The sequence below is a fragment of the Serinus canaria genome, chromosome 10, assembly GCF_022539315.1.
Source record: "Serinus canaria isolate serCan28SL12 chromosome 10, serCan2020, whole genome shotgun sequence".
Taxonomy (NCBI): Eukaryota; Metazoa; Chordata; class Aves; order Passeriformes; family Fringillidae; genus Serinus; species Serinus canaria.
Window position 1 is genome coordinate 1,846,911 of NC_066324.1, and position 18,460 is coordinate 1,865,370.

The 18,460-nt window shown below is 44.8% G+C and overlaps 1 protein-coding gene across 2 annotated transcripts in view; it reads right to left on the reverse strand.

Moving 5' to 3' along the window:
* SMAD3 (SMAD family member 3) overlaps positions 1–17,927 on the reverse strand; it is a 68,829-nt gene extending 50,902 nt beyond the window's left edge. For both annotated transcript variants that reach the window (XM_018914014.3, XM_009090065.4), the window contains exon 1: positions 17,661–17,927. In XM_018914014.3, the coding sequence (XP_018769559.1) occupies positions 17,661–17,866 (206 nt within the window). In that variant the 5' untranslated portion in view covers positions 17,867–17,927. The remainder of the gene's footprint in view (positions 1–17,660) is intronic.
* Positions 17,928–18,460: the final 533 nt, after the last annotated feature.

The window sequence follows — 18,460 nt, forward strand, 5'->3', positions numbered from 1 at the left end:
ATCACCCAGCTCTGCTCTGCTCCTCAGGGCTGAGGGGTTTTAATGCAACTTTGTCAGAGACATCCCTGGGTGATCTGCCCACCTTCCTTCAATAGCTCTTACTCTCCAAAACCATTTCTAGGCAGCATCAGAAGTGCCACAAATAATCACAGGGCCTCTCCAGGTGGGGAGAAGGAAATCGCTGGAGTCGTGTTTGGGCTGGCCCTGCAGAGGAATTTGGGAAGTTTGGGCTCCACAGAAGTGTCAGGCCATGGGGACACCCACGTTCCTCACCCCATCCCTCTCCAGCACGAGGCAGATCCCAGGCTCTAAATTAGACTAGATCAGCAAAAAGGATGTGACTTCACAAGTGCCTTTACCCTCCTGGAGCTGGGCTCAGGAAAGTCCTTTGAAGGAGCACAAGCTACAAGGGCACACAGCCCAAAACATTTAAAAAACCCATCATGAGACACAATTTACCATCACCTGGTTTAACACCATTTGGTGGGAGACTTCTACAGGCAGGCACAGGGTTACATTTCCTCTCCAGTGAAAAAGATAAGACCCCCACAGAATTAAGGTGCAATCCAGCTTCAAATCTTCTCAAATTTTGTTAAATTCCCTTGTTAGAGGAGAAAGTTGGTTGATAAGAGGTAATTTTATAAGGATAATGCTTTTAGACTTCAGTAAAGCAATCAGCTTGGTAAAAATAAACACACAAAAACAGTTTAGAGCAAAAGAAAACATCTTAAAACAAAAGATACAAGAGTTTCAATCCATTGTTTCTAATAAGACAATGATGAGTGAGGTCTGAATCCCAGCAGGGTAAGAAGTATGTTTATTGGAAGGGAAAAAGGGAGTATTGCAGAATTTGTCAGTCTGGCCAAGAGAGGTAAAATGAAGCAATGCTGTAAGACGACTCTGGGCCAATTTCAGCTGAAATACAGTAGGTTTTTTTTAAATGTGAGGAGATTATTAGTTGTTTAAAAAAACCAAACCAAAACAAAAACAACAAAAAAAAACCCAAAAACCAAAATAGTGGACTGTCTGTCGGTATCTTTAAATAAAGACAGGATGCATTTCTGAAAGACACACTTCTCCAGGTTACTGATTTCAATAGAGGTCAAAACTCTACCCACAAGCTCTGATTTAGAAGTGCAACATTTACAAGGTATTAGAGTGGGTGGTCTTGTTGCCATAAAGATAAAAAGAGACTCAGAACTGCAGCAAACTCAGAGACAGCCAGAAATGGGATTATGCCATTTAATGGTGTTCTAGCAGCGGGCTAAATCAGTGCTGTAACATGAAGCCACATCCTCACTCAGCCCCCAATGCCTCCTTTTGTTTTAGGTTTGCTGGCCCAGAGATGTGATCACCGGAAACAAGGAGTTAAACTGATTATCTGATGTTCCACTTTCTTTAAAACTCGAAGGAAAGCAGTAAATACATGGTTAGTAAGCAGACTGCAGTCACTGCAAGCTGAAAAAAATCACTTTAGGAGCAATCCTGTCCAAAATGCTTTTAGAGTCCCAAGAAGCAGCAACCCTGCTGTTAAACAGATGTGCTGTGGAGAGTGAAAAATAAAACTGAAGCAATGTTGCTGCAGGGAAAGCACCTCTCAGAAACACATGGATGTGGCAACAGCTCAGGCAGTGCCACAAGCAGCTGCAGATCTCAGGAAGGCAACGACACGGTTAAACTCAGACATGTGATCAGTTCCAAGGACTTACAGGAGGCTCAATCTGGCAAAATTCTTGTGAACATCCAGGACTTGGAGCACGTGTGAATGTGCTGGGACCATTATTACTCATCCTAAGGCTGCACAGGGCAAAGAAGCTTCCTCCAGCTCTCCATGGACACAGGGGAGGCCATGGGAAGGTTTGCAGGACTGAGTCGGTGGAAATCTTGATTTTAAAAAGTAGCTCTTAAGGTGGGGAAGGTGATAAAAAAATCCCTGAACAACAGAGTGCAAAATCCCCATCGAAATTTCAATGTTTGTGTTTAGAGATAAATCTTCACCACACGCCCCCCTCCCCCACAGAAAAAAAGAAAGACAAAAATAAACCACGAAGGGAAGGAAGGAAAAACCTCACGATTTTTAAAGTTTGTTTTAGGCCTACTGCAGCCACGGCTTCACTTGGCTTTTATCTGCTTTTGTGGTGTCCTCCAGCCCTGGACTGTAAAAGCAAAGTGCTCCACACACAAACAGCAGAGGGTTTTATAGAGCAGGGTCCTTTGTTACTGCTGGAAATTAGAGACAGGTGTTGATCCCAGAAGGGACAGTAATTGCCACGCACAGGGAACCTGGGAAGCAGAAATAGCAGAGGCCCTGAGCCTTTATTACCAAGATAGCTGTAAACTCCTGCCCCAGGCACAAACCAGACCAGCCCGTGAGAAACTTGGCTCTGGCGATGACTCTGCTTCACACACAATTGGAATAAACACTTCCAGATTTCATGTCTCCATCACTGTTATTCATTATTTGCTAAGAGATGACAGAAAGCAAAGTATCATCCACAAAAGAACAGAAAACCCCACAGCTCCCCCCCGGAATCCTTAGCCTGGCTTTGCACAGCTCCCTCCAGGGTGCAAGTCCAGGCTGTTTTTCCTCTCTGCCTTTCCAAGGGAATAAATGAACAAGTTGAACAGCTTGTGATATTTGCATGACTGCAGCGAGAGCACTGGAACAGTCTGAACAGCCAAAGTCTAAAGAGTTTGCAAGGAGTAAAAAGCAGTTTGTGACAAAGCCCTCTGAAGACCCTCACCTTGCTGGAGTTACTACAAGTATTATTATTAAATCTGTAATGACAAGCAAGCCCTGTCATTTCCACTGTAGGCTCTTTCTACTTATTTCCAGCTCAGGGATAATCCCACTTTTATTAGGTGCTGATCTATCACTTTATGTACTGCAGAGGAAGAGCCCCAATTCCAAGGAATGAGAGGTTTTAGCTGAAATAATTTCACAAGTGGTTTCAGTGAAGGCAAAGAGACAAGGAAAGTAGTGCTGCATTGATTGGAGCTGCATATGGACACCACCACCCGATGGCAACAATATGTTAAAATTAGACAAGATTCTTTTGATGTAAATTAAAGGAAAAACATTTCAAGGAGTGTGTTTTCAGTACACTCCAGGCTCAATTCCTGTCATTGACATTTGCACGTCCACATTCTGAAAGTCTCATCTCTGACAAAACCTGGGCGCTGCAGCTGATTTTCAGTAAATTAAAAGAGTGCCATAAAGTTATTGCATTTCACATCTGCATTGTCCAGCACATCTGGGTCTCAGATTATTGCACATGGGGAGGAAGATTAGGCAACTGCCAGGTAATGTTGCCTCTTGTTCAATTAATTATCTTATCTGTGTGCAAGGAATGCCCGAACTGCAGAGCCAGACTCGTTCAGAAGATGGAGCAGGATTTCATTTATTCATTGCACAAGGGTCACTCAGCTCCTCACGTTCCACACGATGATGCCAAATCCCTGCTACACCCAGGCAGTTTTGCACCCACGTTTGACTTTGCTGTAACACCTCGCTCCAGCACAGAAAGGCTTTCAACACTGGGGAAAAGCGCCAGACTGAGGATAATGTAAGAGCTCAAGTTCTTCATTAAAGGACATGGCCACTAACGGGCCACTCAGGTCACACAATAAACAGCATTTAGCGTTTTCTTTGAAGGGGACATCAAAAGGCATCGGGGTTTGCACCTTCAGCGCTTGTCACCTTCAGCGCAGTCCCCAAATGGCCAACTGCAGTGCCTTTGCATGTGGTTAGGTGCCTATTCACCGTGAAACACAACAACCCGATCTGCTGCCGAAGCCACAAACTCGTATTGAACAGTCCCTGGTAGCGATGGTGACAGGAAACTGCCGGGGCCCGGTGTGGGATGTGACACAACAAACCCCTTCAGCACCGCCACGCTCTTCAAAGCCCAGGGCTTCACCGGTGGGTAACATTCCTGCAGTGGTTTGCAGGGAACAGGAGCTACACTCACTGAAGTGGAAACCAGAAATGAAATGATGTCACTGATGTATCATTATCATAATATGGAGAGATATGACAGTATAAAGGTACATGGAAATCTGACAATTCAGAGCTGTCATTTCTGTTACAATTAATTTGGCTTCCAAACAGCTCAGCAGCACAGCCAGAGATGGCTGCTCAGTCCAAATCCACTCTGCCATTTATTGGCATATGAAGAAAATATTTGGGTTTAAAGTAAAAGATAAAAAATTATTGACAAATAAAAGCAGGGGTTATTGTTATCTCATTCCACCAACATAATGCCCCTTGCTACACCAAGCTGCATCTGCCAGCCCACTGCACACATTCACAGTGGCTTTTGGCTTTTTCAGCCTGGAAAAACTTCATTTAAGACTTCCCAAAAGACACCCCCAGGAGCAGATTCACCCCTGTGAGCTGCTGCACAGCACACACACTCAGGGTTTCCTCAGTCACCTTCTTCAGGCCTGAAAACCACAGCAGGGGATATAAATATAGACCAATTTTCAACACTTGACTGGCTCTCTCCTCCACTCTTTTGTGCCAGGAGATAACAGCAGAAAGCTAAACTGGAGAAAGGTTATCCTGTGGGCAAGGCTGTACACTGAATCCCCAAAGGATTGCCAGCTTCAGATTAGGCAGCACTCCTCAGTGTCCCTGACAGCCACAAAACAAACTGGATCAGCTTTGTGAAGCACAAGATTTGATGTCTCCTGTTGATTCTAAAACGTGTTTATTTTAAAAGGGATAAGTCCCTTGGAGTAACAACCTCACTTGCTGAAAAAAATAAAAATTAAATTAAAAAGTACCCTGCAAGCTGGCACTGCCTCCAACTCAACATGAGGTGCAATTTTTAACCAACAGGAAGAAGTTTTTGAATCACTGGTAGAAAAGTTATGAGCTGTGTCTTGAAATAATCCTTGTCTTCCAAAACCAATTCCTGGGTAATTTAATTTGCAGCAATACATTATATGGGCAGTTACACTGGACCAACTCTCAGCCACCTTTTGACAACACTGAACTCTCAAATGGGCCTAGAAAAATATCCTTTGAGCTCCAAGTAGCACAGGGACTGCAAAGCAAAATTAAGAATGAAATGTGACACAATTTGTAAAATCAAGAGGCGACCCTAAAGCAAAAGTGTGATCAAGCCTTCTGTGCTTCCCCAGTTCCTCCCTCACAGTGATGTAAATTCAGAGCTGCTCTGCAGGTGCAAAAATGATGGCCCAAACTCACACAGGTGAAAAATGTGATTTACTGAACTAGTAACAAAATCACCCCCCACTCAGGCTTCAAACCCAAGACCCTGTGGCTGGATTGTTTTACACATTCACACTGAGTAACGCCCTTTGCTTTCACAACAAAGAACATTTTTGTCCCCTTCCTTGCCCTCCTAATAACCATCCTTCCCTGTTGTTTAAGGTTCTCAGCCACAGCACAAGGGAGAAAAATAATATTTAAACAGAAAAAAACCCAACAAAAAAACCACCCCAACCCCTAAACAAATAAACAAAGAAAAGCACACACAGGAGAATGCAAGTCACAAAGGCACAAAGCAGCCAAGAGCCTCTGGGCAGCTGCAGCTCAGGGAAGAGCTTTGAGCAGCAAGGCCACCCAGCACCAGAGCCCTTCCCAGGAGGGTGCAGGAATGTCACATCCATACCCACCAGGGTACTCCTGAAAATTTCCTCTCCATGCTTTTATGCCCTTAAAGGAATTCTGATCAGCATTAGAGCTGACTGGAAAACCTTTATCCCATTCTTTTATTTATGTGGGCATATGTAACACTAAACAAATGTTTTGTTCCAGTGGTAATAGACCATTACCATTTTTTAATGAAGTTACAATACTTTTTTCCTCCATAGAATGATTAATTAAATACCATGTTCCATTTGAAGCTAATTCTATGGGATACAAATTTTTACATATATATTAAAAAACTAAATATATACACACACACACAACAAAATATAACATTGACCTTAAACTTTTAATGGCCTCTCTCCAGTCCTAAACTTCCTGCTCTGCTCTCTTTTACTGGAGAGACTGTCAAATGTGCATGATCAATGGCTTCAAGCACAAACAGATCTTTCATTGACTATCAGACAAATTGGAAACATATAAACTTTGAACACCAACTCCAAAGCCAAATTAATAACAGTGCTCATTAGCTCTACCTCCCACCTTTCCTCTTTCTTCTGGAATAGCTGGTCTGGCAGTAGAGCAGAAACTCTGAAATGCCATCCTAAAAATAGAAAGCAAGAAAAGAGGAAAAAGAAAAGGGGAGGGGGGAGAACAGGAACTGAGAGACTAAGCAGAGTGAGAAGCTCTGTAATATAAAACTGTCTCCAGCTTCAAAGTCATCAGCCAATCATAATCCAATAAATGCTATTTTTTCTTTCTAAAATCAGAACACTCCAATGGCTATTTTTATTCCTGTTTAGAAGCAGCTCCCCCAGCAGGGCCTTCAAACCAGCAGAGTCTGGCAGGCAAAGCAGGGACTCACAGGACCCCACTGCAGGCCAGCATTTCCAAGACCTTCCCTGGCTCCATGGGTTCATTTGTGTCTGGCACCAACTTTGTTTTACACCACAAACACCATCAGAGAACAAATGGAGAAGTAAGGGAGGAAGAAGAAGGGATGTTTACATGGAACTATTCTTCCAACCCTATTTAAGGATGCTCCTTTCATGAATTTCTATCCATCCAAATGGCTACTCTGTTCCAATAGCCTAATGCACATATTTTCCCCATGCAGCCACTGGGAACTGCAATATAGATAGTTTGAATTAAAGCTGGTTCTTGGGTCACTCAGACATTCCAAAGATAATTGCTGGGACCCTTAATGTACTGAAAAATCACAGCAGAAAGGCTCCAGGCTTATCCTAAGCCTGGAAAATATGGACAGAAAATGAAATTACATCTCTTGAGGTATATCCTCAGCACTTTCTTACTTTTGTGTGGAGAAGCTGTGAATGCCCCACCAGTGGAAGTGTTCCAAGGGAGGCTGGAGGGTGCTTTGAGGAACCCCAGTAAAAGATGGCCCTGGACATCCAGTGAGCTGGACAAGATGAGCTTGGAAGGTCCCTTCCAATCCACACTGTTCTATGATTTTAAAGTGCTAGAGGCTTCTTCCTCTGTTTAGCTGAATATTAGCTTTATGAATATAAAGTCCCCATGTTACAAATTACTGGTGTAAGTCAGAGAGAGCAGCTTTTGAACTGATTCCTGTTTTCCATCCAGAGCACAGGAAGATGCCACTTCAGTCCTGGATATGGAAAACTGCAGCAGGCCTTAGGATGACTGCACCCAAGTGCCCTTTGCCCTCATTAGCCTCAGGTAAATCAACCCCATTCTCAGGACTTCACTCTCCCCCATCAGCAACAGAGGGTAAAAATCCTCCTGCTATAAAGGACTGAAGATCAGAACTCTGGTATAAAATGAGAGGCCACGAATGTTCCCCCTTCAAAAGCACATAATGAAAAGGTCTTTAAGAGGACTCAATGAATATTGTATAGTAAAGATTTATTATTATTATTTTTAAATGGGAGTAGTTGCCAGCTTTGGAGCTTAATTGTTCTCCTTCAAGGAAACCAACCATGTAAAACAGGGAAAAAATCCAGAGGCTGTTTTGCTCTAAGCTAATCTAAGTAACCTTGATCTCAGATGTTCCTTCTCCATCCTTAATTTTAGTGAGGAGATACATTAAATACTCTGTTTCCCACAGCAGGGCTTCAAATTCATCTTGCTTCAATAGCTTTGAAAAGAGCATTTATTTCAAACTTGTAAATGATTTAAAAGAGAACGTTTAATTAATAATGTTGTTTCCAGCCAGATGGCCAGCTATTAGTTTTCAGTCATCTCTTTCAGAACAATTCCCCACAAAGTCTTCAGATGCAAAGGAGTTTTGAAGCAAATGGATATGAGTGCTCAACACTCTGAGGCTGCCAAAACATTCAGTAAAAGACACAGCTGAAGGTACAGAAATTACATTTTTCCAAGTGGTTTTGCAGCAGGTCATGGTTGTAAAAGCCCACCAGCAACAGACACACATTTCTTTCATATACCATCCTGTATTTGGATGGCATTAAATTCACATATGGCTATAGAATATTACTTAACTGAAAACATGAGGCTACATGTATAGAATTTCCCCTGGACTTGTGCTAACAGACCTCAGACTGGAGCTCAGGAGCAGAACTCTGTGGTATGATGTGTATCAACCAGTCAAAATATTCCATGTGTACAGGAGGCACTGCTACAGAGATGAATAGATAAATATTAGGCAAACCCAGCCAAGGTTTACCACTAAACATCTGTGGAATTCTAATATTCTCACTGACGTAGCACCTACATATTTTCAAAGAGAGCTTCCAACAAAAATTAAAATTGCTTTCTCAGTACAAATGAGATGGTGTACTCATTTTCTGCTGCTGGGCAGCTGCAGAAAGCTTTTTAAAGCAGCGAGGTAATGGGGTTTGCAACAGGTTTTTAAAATCCTGGGATTTTAAGAGCTTTCCCAACCGTAATTAAATTCCCTGACAGGCAAGGACTGCATCTGGGAGGCAGTCAAGGTACAAGCAGGGTGCAATGTTTTGCTCACAGTTACACACTGGTATTTTCAGCCTTCCCTAACCACCATGTACATTCATTATGCAGCAATCCACAACTGAAACCCCATCTTTATTCAGTTATGATTGGGAAAAACAAAGATGCAATTGCAATTCCATACCTGAACTTTCAGCCTGTAGTTCTCCCAAACAAGGAGAACCAGGCTTGGGGAAAAGCTTCAATGATCAGCTGTCTACCTACACACGAGTTATTTATGGCATCTAATTCAGAGCAAAGCTCAACTCAGCTTGCAGAGTGCCAGCAGACTGTTACTGGCAACAGAAACCAGCTAGAAAGGTGTATCAGCTCCAAAAAGTGGACAGTGATTATCTGCTCTTTAAAATTTACCATTTTGCTGTGTAAAGCTTCATTCTACCACAGTGGTTTCACATCTGGTTTGCACTTTCTACCATTCTTGTGCAAAAACTGGTTATTAAAAGAAAATATAACTTTGATCAGAAAACAATGATGCTAAGCAGGCCAATAGGAGAGATCTGGCTGATGGTGAAACCTATGCTGAGTAAGTCAGGTAAATTTAGGCCAGAAAGATCAGCCAAGCCATCTCTAAGTCTGCCTATCCCAAGCCTGTGGAACTCTTACATGGTCATTAATCCAGCAGCTCCAGTGCCCACTGGAGTTTTGCTTGAAGGTTCCAGGCCAGCATCAACAACTACTCCAGACTTTTTATCCCACAGACTGCTGGTTATTGGGAAAGCAGGGACAGATGCCATCAGCAGACCTTGTGCTCTCCTGAGTTCAAGGCCTGTAATTGTGGGGGGCTTTATCTAAAAACCTTTCTGCTTCCTGAGCTTCTGGAGCTGTGGGGCAGGGGCACATTGAACAAAGGCTTCACCACTGGTTTGAAAGCTGGTTAAAATGGTTTTAAAAAGGACAAAAACAAACACAGAAGAGCCCAATGCTGCCTTCTGCCCAGGCACAGGATCACCCACTCAAGAGGTACCTCAGCCACAAATGTGAAGGGTCTCTGTCCAGCCCCACCAGCGCCCATCAACAAACCCTGAAATATGAGTGAACTCCACTGAAAATTAAATGTTTTGCAGAGAGGTATCATTTTCATCAAACTTCCAGCTAAATCCTGCCTGGCTTCCTGCCAGATTTCCAGCCCAAGCCTGACAAGTTCAGTCTTCCTGGGGCTGGAGCCCCCAGGTCTCACAGACTCTGCTGGGCAGGCTTCAAATCCTGCCAAGAACCCACAGAAGTCACCAACTCCCTGAATTTCGAAGAGAAAAGTGAGCAATATTCAACCTGCAAACACCTCTCCCCTGTTTCCAGTTCACTGCTTTCCTGTGCCAGCCTGACTCTCCCTCACTTGCCTGTACATTGGAGTAAATTCACTGAAATCCATGAAATTACACAAACACAAAAAGAGTGGGGAAAGCCTCCAGCTGCTTCTTAGCCTTTCACTTAGCCTGAGTGCTTTTCAAACACAGATAGAATGTTTCAGATACTGTTTGTTACAATGTGCTACAAACTGGCTCTGCATCTGAGTCCAGGGGAACAACAATTTGTTCAACAAATAATAAAGACCTTTCTGTACAGTTCCATATGTGTGGAAACCATAGACTTTGTATCCCTATGAAAAAAACCCCACATCTGGTCTTGCTCAGAATAACAAAATTAAAGGTTCTTGTAGTTGGGTCTTTGTCTTCCCACACAGCAACACTAAAATTCCAGTTAATGGAGGGAAAGGAAATTTGGGGAAAAAAGAATTCTCCAGCTGTTAAGTAGATAAAGCAACAACAGTCACACATTCAACACAGAAACAGAGGCATTCTCATGCCACAGATGTCCTCCTCTCAGCCCAATATTTTTGTGAACCTAACATGTGTGAAGAGTAAGTGAATTTCTCTTTTCATGTTCAGCAACTAAAACAGGAAGGACAAAGTTTCTCCTCTTTTGCTGTGAAAAAGGAGAGTCAGTGTCAGCATCCATCATTCAACCACTGCTGGCTGCAGCTTCACCACAAAGAAGGAAATTTCTGTTTTGACTTCCTTTTTAAAAAAAGACTGAGGTATGGTTAATGAACGTCACCACTGCAGAGAGAAACTCCGACCTTTCCTCTGACGCAACCCGTAAGGAAAATTTACTGAAATTCTCAACTGCAAATTATAAAGTGAGCTAAGGAAGGTTCACCCACTATTTCCAACCTGAGAACCCTGGAGAAAGCAAGAACCCCAGGGAGAAGATCCTGCCACAACACCCACTGTAGCCCCTCTCTCCAGGATTCACAGCCCTCGTTTTCCATAAGCTGATCCATGGTCCCATCACGGGGTCAGGCACCCAGCCCACCGGTGCAGGTGCTCCAGGACAATCTGGGCACACACAGGGCACAGCTGCACCACCTGCTGGACGTGGAACTCCCCTCCTTGCCCTCATAACCCACTGCTGAACAGCAGGTGAGCTGTGAAGGCTTTTTTTGTGACATACCAAATTGATCAGGATCACCTCTTCACCTTTCCTAGACTCACACAGGCTCCATTTCCCCCAGGCAGGTTTCACTGGAGTTTTAAGCACGTTCTTTCCCAAGGCTCACTCACCAGTGAGAGATACAGGGCTGCTGTTACTATGCAGGAATAGTTCATTCCCACTCGCATCTGTCCTCTGATGAGCTGAGTCTTCAAGACAGAAAAAATGAGCTCTGCCTTGTATTGCTTGTACAGAGGCACAATACCTGGAGCAGTCAAACCTCCCTAAGGGCAAGTCCCACCACTCTGGGGGCAAAGAGAGGCCAGCAAATGAGGATCCGGTCTGAAAGGCTTCACAACACCTTTAAAAGCAACAATCCACACATTACTGGCTCCTCAGCTACACAAAGCTGTGCGATTATCACCAATTCCAAAAGGAATCAGCAAACACCTGCAGGACCTGCTGGAGTCACCCCGTGGAACTGCAGGGTCTGGACAGGAACTTCTGCCCTGGCCTCACTGCCCTCGCTCCTGTCCATCAGCACAGGCAGCTGGGGACTGGAAAAGGGTTTTTTACAAACACATCAAGGCACGCAAGGACAAAAGTTAATTAGGACTATTCATAAGCCTGGCTGGAGGAGTGCTACATCCCATCCCTGAAAATTTAATTGCACTCAGTAAGGAAAGCTAAAATATAGTATTCATAAAAAAATAACCCAAACAACAGAAAGAGATAATTTGGGAATAAAAACTGATTTCAATTTAATTCGAGCACTTGTTGGCCCTATTTATTTCATCAAATAGTTCATGCAGGATAATGGCTTTACTGTGCATCTAACAGCATTAGAAGTTCCTAATAAATTAACAAGTGAAAATTAATGGCTGCTCAGTCCATTAAATCTCGTTAATTTTATTTTTGTTGTAATATTATAGCAATCACAAGTTTACATTATTAAACCAATATTTATTAGAAGAACTCATTTTAATTGGATCCCTGATGTGATAATCCCGTACAGTGTGTATTTCTCTATTTCATCAATTTTTTTGCATTTATTTCTCATTATATTTAAATGACTGTGATATTCAGGGTCTTTTCCTAATACTATGAAAGTTAAGCAACCATTTTAAACATTTTATTTCACACAGATTCAACACTTACTACACAATATAATGAGACCATCATGAGTCCCTTCAGAAGCTATTTTAACTCTTTTAGTCTCTTGAGAAAGGGCAGAAGAATGAAAGACGGAGATATGAATATCTGAAAGCATCTTAACAAATTGTAAAATCAAGTTTTTCCTCTTAGCCCCTCAGCTGTTTTTCAAGACAGAAGGAGTTTTATCACTGGTTTTAACGGAAAGTGTGAGCTGCCCTGCACAACTCAGGTAAAAAAAATGAATATATCTATTGGCAAAAGGGTTTGAATTGTAGTGACTGCATGACAAACTACAAAACAGAGGAGACACCTTAATAAAGGGCTGCTGTGCTATTCCAGAAGCAACTCTTTTGAGGGGAGGGAGCACAACTCCTCCCCAGCCTCCCTGCTCTCCCAGCTCCTTGTCTCTGCCACAATAACTGAGTGTGTAGCTGCTCCCTAACTGGCTGTACCAATAATATTGCTCCAGCCTGACAGCAGTGCTTTGTTTTTGGGAATGCCATCGTGTGGAATACAACAACTCCACACACATCACCCAGGCTGATGTAAGAGGCAGGGAGAAGTGCAAGGGGGGGAGAAAAAGTTGGAGGGGCTGCAGGGAGCAGAAACCTGTGCCCAGAGAGGGGGGGATTGAACTGTGGGGAGATGAGAAAGGCACTGATGGACAAACAGGACTGCAGGCAGAAAGTCACAGAATCACACAGAAACAGCTGAGTTGGAAAGGACCCACAAAGATCACTGAGTCCAGCTCCTGGCCCTGCACAGGATCATGCCAAGAGTCACATCCTGTGGCCAAGAGCGTGGCCCAAACACTCCTGGAGCTCTGTCAGGCTCAGGCCCATGTGCACTCAGTGTACCTTCACCTCCAGACCCGACCTGCAGAGTCCCACAGAGGCCACCACAGCTGGGCTGATGAGGGCACTGCAGCAGCACAAGGGTTGGCCAGGGCTGTAAAACCTGCCCATAAAGCTCGGGCAGGACAGAGGTCACTGACACGGGTTTGCAGCAGGGAAATCCCCGGCAGGATGGAGCTGAGCAGGGTGATGGCAGCCAGGGGTGTTAGCACACAGGGACGGGGCTGTAACCACCCCTGCACACCAGGGCTGAGCCCCTGCAGGCACTCCCAGACAAGGCCATGAAATATTAAAGCTCCTCACACTCAGGGACAGAAAACTGAAAACAAGGTAGCTTGAAACTGGCACTGAAAGATAAGTAAATTTGCACATGGACACAGAGAGCTGTGACTGGTCCTCTGCTGGTTACTGCATCCGATGGGCAGCAGCCCCAAAAGAAGTGTGCAATCAGAGAATATCCCCAGCTGCAAGGGACCCACAAGGAGCAAGGCCAAGGACCACGGTGTGAAAACACAACATCCTTCAGGGTCTTGCAGACAGCCTCTGCCACTTAACATCCTCACAGTTTTCCTATTTTCCTGGTATCACCTCAAACCTAAAAACATGATCAAGTCCTGTAAATATTGTGTGGTCAACTCCCAACACAACCGAAGCTGTGCTCACACCCAACATGTTTCTGATATTTATGTTCTTTCTTTATTATCCTTATTCATTAAGTTCCTTGTCTATTATCCCTGGTTTTCCCCACAAAAATGTAACTCATTTAAGGAACACCTTGTTCGGTGGCTTTTAAGAAGAAAATGTGCCATGTTTCCATTTTAATTGATACATTCTGCCCTTATCAGATGAGTTCCACAAGAAATAACACCCACCTCTCTTCAAAACTGTTTTCTAAACTAAAAACAAACAAACAAAAAACCAAACCAACAACCCACCACTTAAAAGGTGTTCCTTACATACAGGAATCCTGGCTCCCCTAAAACCACTGGTGATACCAAAACAAATAAATACAGTAATGAGTTCAAAAGAAAAATGTGCATATGAAAATATATTACAAAATGTCAGGAGATTTATGTCTTTGTGTGTGTAGCACCACTAAAGCTCTTGAAACAAAGCATTTACTATCTCATAAAGCAAGACTACAGACACTGCACAGCTTGTAGAAATTACCAAGTGTCCGTCACATGGTCTGGTTTCTGCAGATCAGACCCTAAACATGTTGAGCTGAACACTCATCAGACTTCATTTCCAGGGCAAATGCTGCTGGTTTCTCAGGTGCACAAAACGGCCTCTCTTCTGCTCAGAACAGTGCTAGAAACTCAGGCTTTTGCAGGTCTGTATGAATGTCAGATGTAGGTACCATTCTTGCCACATTTTTGGGTCTCAGAAGAGAACAGAGCCACCAAAAATCCTGCAAGCAGCTGGAGCAGATCATTGCCTGCTCACAGAGCAAAGCAGACAAGCCACAAACACGCAGCTGCCTTGCTGGGTAGGTGTTAATGGCACACTTGTGCCCAGGCTGGGCTGAAAAGTGATAAAAATGCCCATCCTGAATGCTGGGCTTTCAGGATAAGCAACTGCGACAAAGGCTGCATTTTAATGGGCAGAAGAATGTGTGTTCTCAACTTTTATCACCCAATACAGGATAAAAAACCCTTCTGCCAGGGAGACCCACGACTTCCTAGATCAGCTCTGACACCAAAGGCCACCAGCTCAGGGCACAGGGGTTTAAAGAAAGGTCCTGCTGGGGCAGGATGGGCTTTGGCAGCTGTGCCCAGAGGAGGAGGGAAGGAAGATCCTCTAAAGGAGCCCTCCTGTGCAGCAGCAGCACCAGAAACCATCAGAAGGTCTAAGACCAGAGTTTTTCAGGTGGAAATTACTTCCTCTTCCAGCAGTAAAAACAAGAAGGAAAAATCCTTCTTGCCAGGAGAGTCACACTGAAATCCTTGAAGGCTCCTCCAGCCTTTTGCTGTCTGCCACAGGTTCTCCCAACAGAAAACCTGGGGTGTCTGCCACACCACCTCAGAAATGGAGCACTTGGAGAAGTAATACATGCTGAGCGAATACACAAGCAAATAAACTAATCCCTGTTTACTAATCTGTCAGGAGATAGCATGTAGTACATGCTTCCAGATCCCAGCAGATAAACATGACAGCAGGAATATATTTGTTATTCTAATTCCTCAGCCCTACAACAAAACAAATATTTTTTTTCCTGTCCTTTCTTCAAACAATCCCACCTGATCAGTCCAGGAATTTGCTGTGTAGCCCTCATTCCCACAAGCAATGTTTCTGCAAAGCTGGAGCCCTTTTCCATGTGAAACTTGCTCTGTCTCATGGATACAATAGCTAATTTTGGACTTACCCTGCTCCTGCTGGGCCAGAGTCATCACTGGCATGGCTCCACTGTAATTCAGTCTACTGATGCATTACAGACAATGCACAACATGAGCTAATCCTTAATGATGCTTTTCCCCCTTTCCCCCCTCCCCAACATATTATTTGAGTAAATAGTAAAATGACATACGTTAAAATTATTAAATGAAAAAAACAAACGGCAAACTAAAACCACGCTAAAATCGTCTTGCAAACGCTAATTTCAGATGACACAGTAATCAGATTCACAGATACATTAGGACAAGCAGTGCAGCCCAGAGGAAAAGGCACAGCTCTTAAAGTCACAAGGCCTGGTCAGAGCTGCAGCTCTGCACTGACTTCAGATGGTTTCATGTTCCCACACCATTCCCCAACCTCTGGCACACAGATGTGAACATCTCAGCACAGAAAACCCAACCACGGTCATTTCTAAACAATAAAAAAGCAGATATAAAGTTGTGTTTAAAAACAAACACCAAAGTACAAGGGGCTCCCACCAAAACAGGCTGATGCCTCCCCCATACAGGGGTTTAAGATCTGCAGGATCCCGGCTCAGTGTCATAAATGAACATGAAATGTTTTAATGTCTGCACAGATTTTCTTTAACAGAGGAGGAACAGCCAGGACAATCTCTGAAGGTGAGTATTCATGACTTGCAGTATATGTTTCTGTTGTTATTTATTTTCAAACTTTTTTTTTTTTTTGATAAAGCATTGTGTTTGGCCCAATTATTTTCTTCCTTTAAATCATAAAATATCAAATCCTTTCTTATCTGAACCACCTCGTTAGGAGTCTCAGAAGTTCCAGGGGCCTTCATGCTCTGCTCCCTAACGGGTCAGCATCAGCCAGACACAATACCCAGGTCACAGCAGCAGGGCTGCTACAGCAATTTTCTTCTTTTGAAATGGTAAATATTTCAAGGAAGTGCTTTAAACTGGGAGTTATCTACGTGGAAAGCACGCTGCTTACCAAGAAGTTTAAAAATATAGGTTTTAAGGCATTTGTATTGTGTGGTGGCTCTACAGGTTTTGATTTCTGCTTCAAGTAGAAGCCGGAGCAACTCTAACAAAGGCTGAGAGCTCTCATTTGCATTACTGGCCAAAACTTAGCCACAGTCATTCAGCACCAAAAAAGATAAGGAGGCTCAATTTTTCCTTTAAAAAAACCACTGCAGTTGTTGGAAGAAAATTTTAGGAGCTCCAAACATCCACATTTCTAAGCTACTTGCTTCACTTTTTCATGCAACAGATGCTGCTTTGTATCAGCTCCTGCATATTAAATCATTCTGACAACCAAGAAAGCATACATTTGTTTGTGCCAGAGAGAAGCATGAATACACACACACACACAGATATCTTCTCACGCAGAAGCACACAATTATGCAGCATTCAAATATTTGGGATGAACTTTGGCCTTTGCTTTAAAAAAAAAAAAAGTACTCTCAAACAACAATCAGGAACAGACCCAGCAGTCATCTGGCTGAGCTCACAGAAATCAACAATCTGCAGCAATAAAACACCACTTGTGGGCAGCCATTTGAAAGTTACTTGGAAAATTATTCTTAGATGGGAGTTTTATACACGTCCTAAAGATTTATGATGGTCCTATGGAACGAGTCCGAAATGGAGACTAAAAATAAAATCTATGTTCATTCAAAAAATGGAGGAAAAAATCAGTTATATTCACCCTCACATGTGTGGGGTGTTTTTTGCACTCCAAACAACCTCCTTCAGCTCTGCCATTTGCATTCCCGATTTAAAAAGTAACTCGAAAACATCAGCAGAGCAGGGCTCTAAAACAGCCCTTCAGAGGAGTAATAAGGAAGAAGCCAAACAACCCAAACAAAACAGTTTTCCTGACGCACTAATCGCAAGAAAATCGTAATGCAACAGCACTTGAGAACACGCTGAAACTTCTGACAATGAGAGCACCCTCAGTGAGTGCAACTGATCCGCAGCGCTTCCAACTTTTTTTTCCTTTTTCATGATCTCGGCTCGAGGCATATTTTCTCCACTACGTTTTTTCCTCTCGTTAGTAGAGAGTAATTCAATTCTGTAGCCAGTTACGGTGTTTTTCTTAACTAGATAAGGAGGAGGCAGAGAGGACCAACACCGCACCGAGCGCGGCAGGGCCGGGACGCCGAACGAGCCCTGTCCCGGCCGTGCCGAAGCTCGGGGATCCCTGCGGGTCCCTCGGGGTCCCGCTGCTCCCCCGCATCCCGCAGGGCCCCGGGAGCCGCGCCCTCCGCACCCCGGTACCTGGGGATGGTGATGCACTTGGTGTTGATGTTCTGCGTGGTGATCGCCTTCTCCAGCTCGTCCAGCTGCCCCGTCTTCTTCAGCTTCTTCACCAGGCTCTTCACCGCCTTCTCGCACCATTTCTCCTCCTGCCCGTTCTGCTCGCCTTTCTTCCAGCCCAAGAGCCGCTTGACGATGGGAGGAGTGAAGGGCAGGATGGAGGACATGCTGGCTGTGCCGGCAGCGCCCGCCGCCGGCTCCGCGCTCTGCCCGCCGCCCCCCGCGCTCTGCCCGCCGCCGCCGCCTCACACCGCGCGGCCCTGCCCGGCCCGGCCCGGCCGCTCCCCGCCCGCCGCTGCCTCAGCGCCGCGAGCCCGCGGCTCCAAACTTTGCCCGGAGTTCGCCGCCTCTCCCCGGCGGCGGCGGCGGCGGCAGCTCCCTCCTCCTCCCCCTGCTGCCCCGCTCTGTGTGCGCGGAGAGGCGCCCACTCCAGCTCATTCCCAGTCTGTCTCTCATGCAAATTGCCTGCTGGCCGCCCCGGCCCGGCTTCCACCCCCTCCTTCCCTCCCAAACACGCCGCCGAGGGAGGGAGGGAGAGAGGGAGGGAGGATGGAAGGAGGGCGGGGAGGCGGCCGGCCCACCGGGAACTCCGCGCCTGCATCGCCGCCTGCGGAGGCCCCGGCTCCCCGAGGGGGATCGCGCTCCGCGGGGCCCACGGGGAGGGCAGAAAAGGAGCAGGACAAGGAGAGGTGCCCGGACAAACCCCACCGAGACCAGGCAGGAAAATAAACACAATCGCAAAGCCCCACGAGTGTTATGCC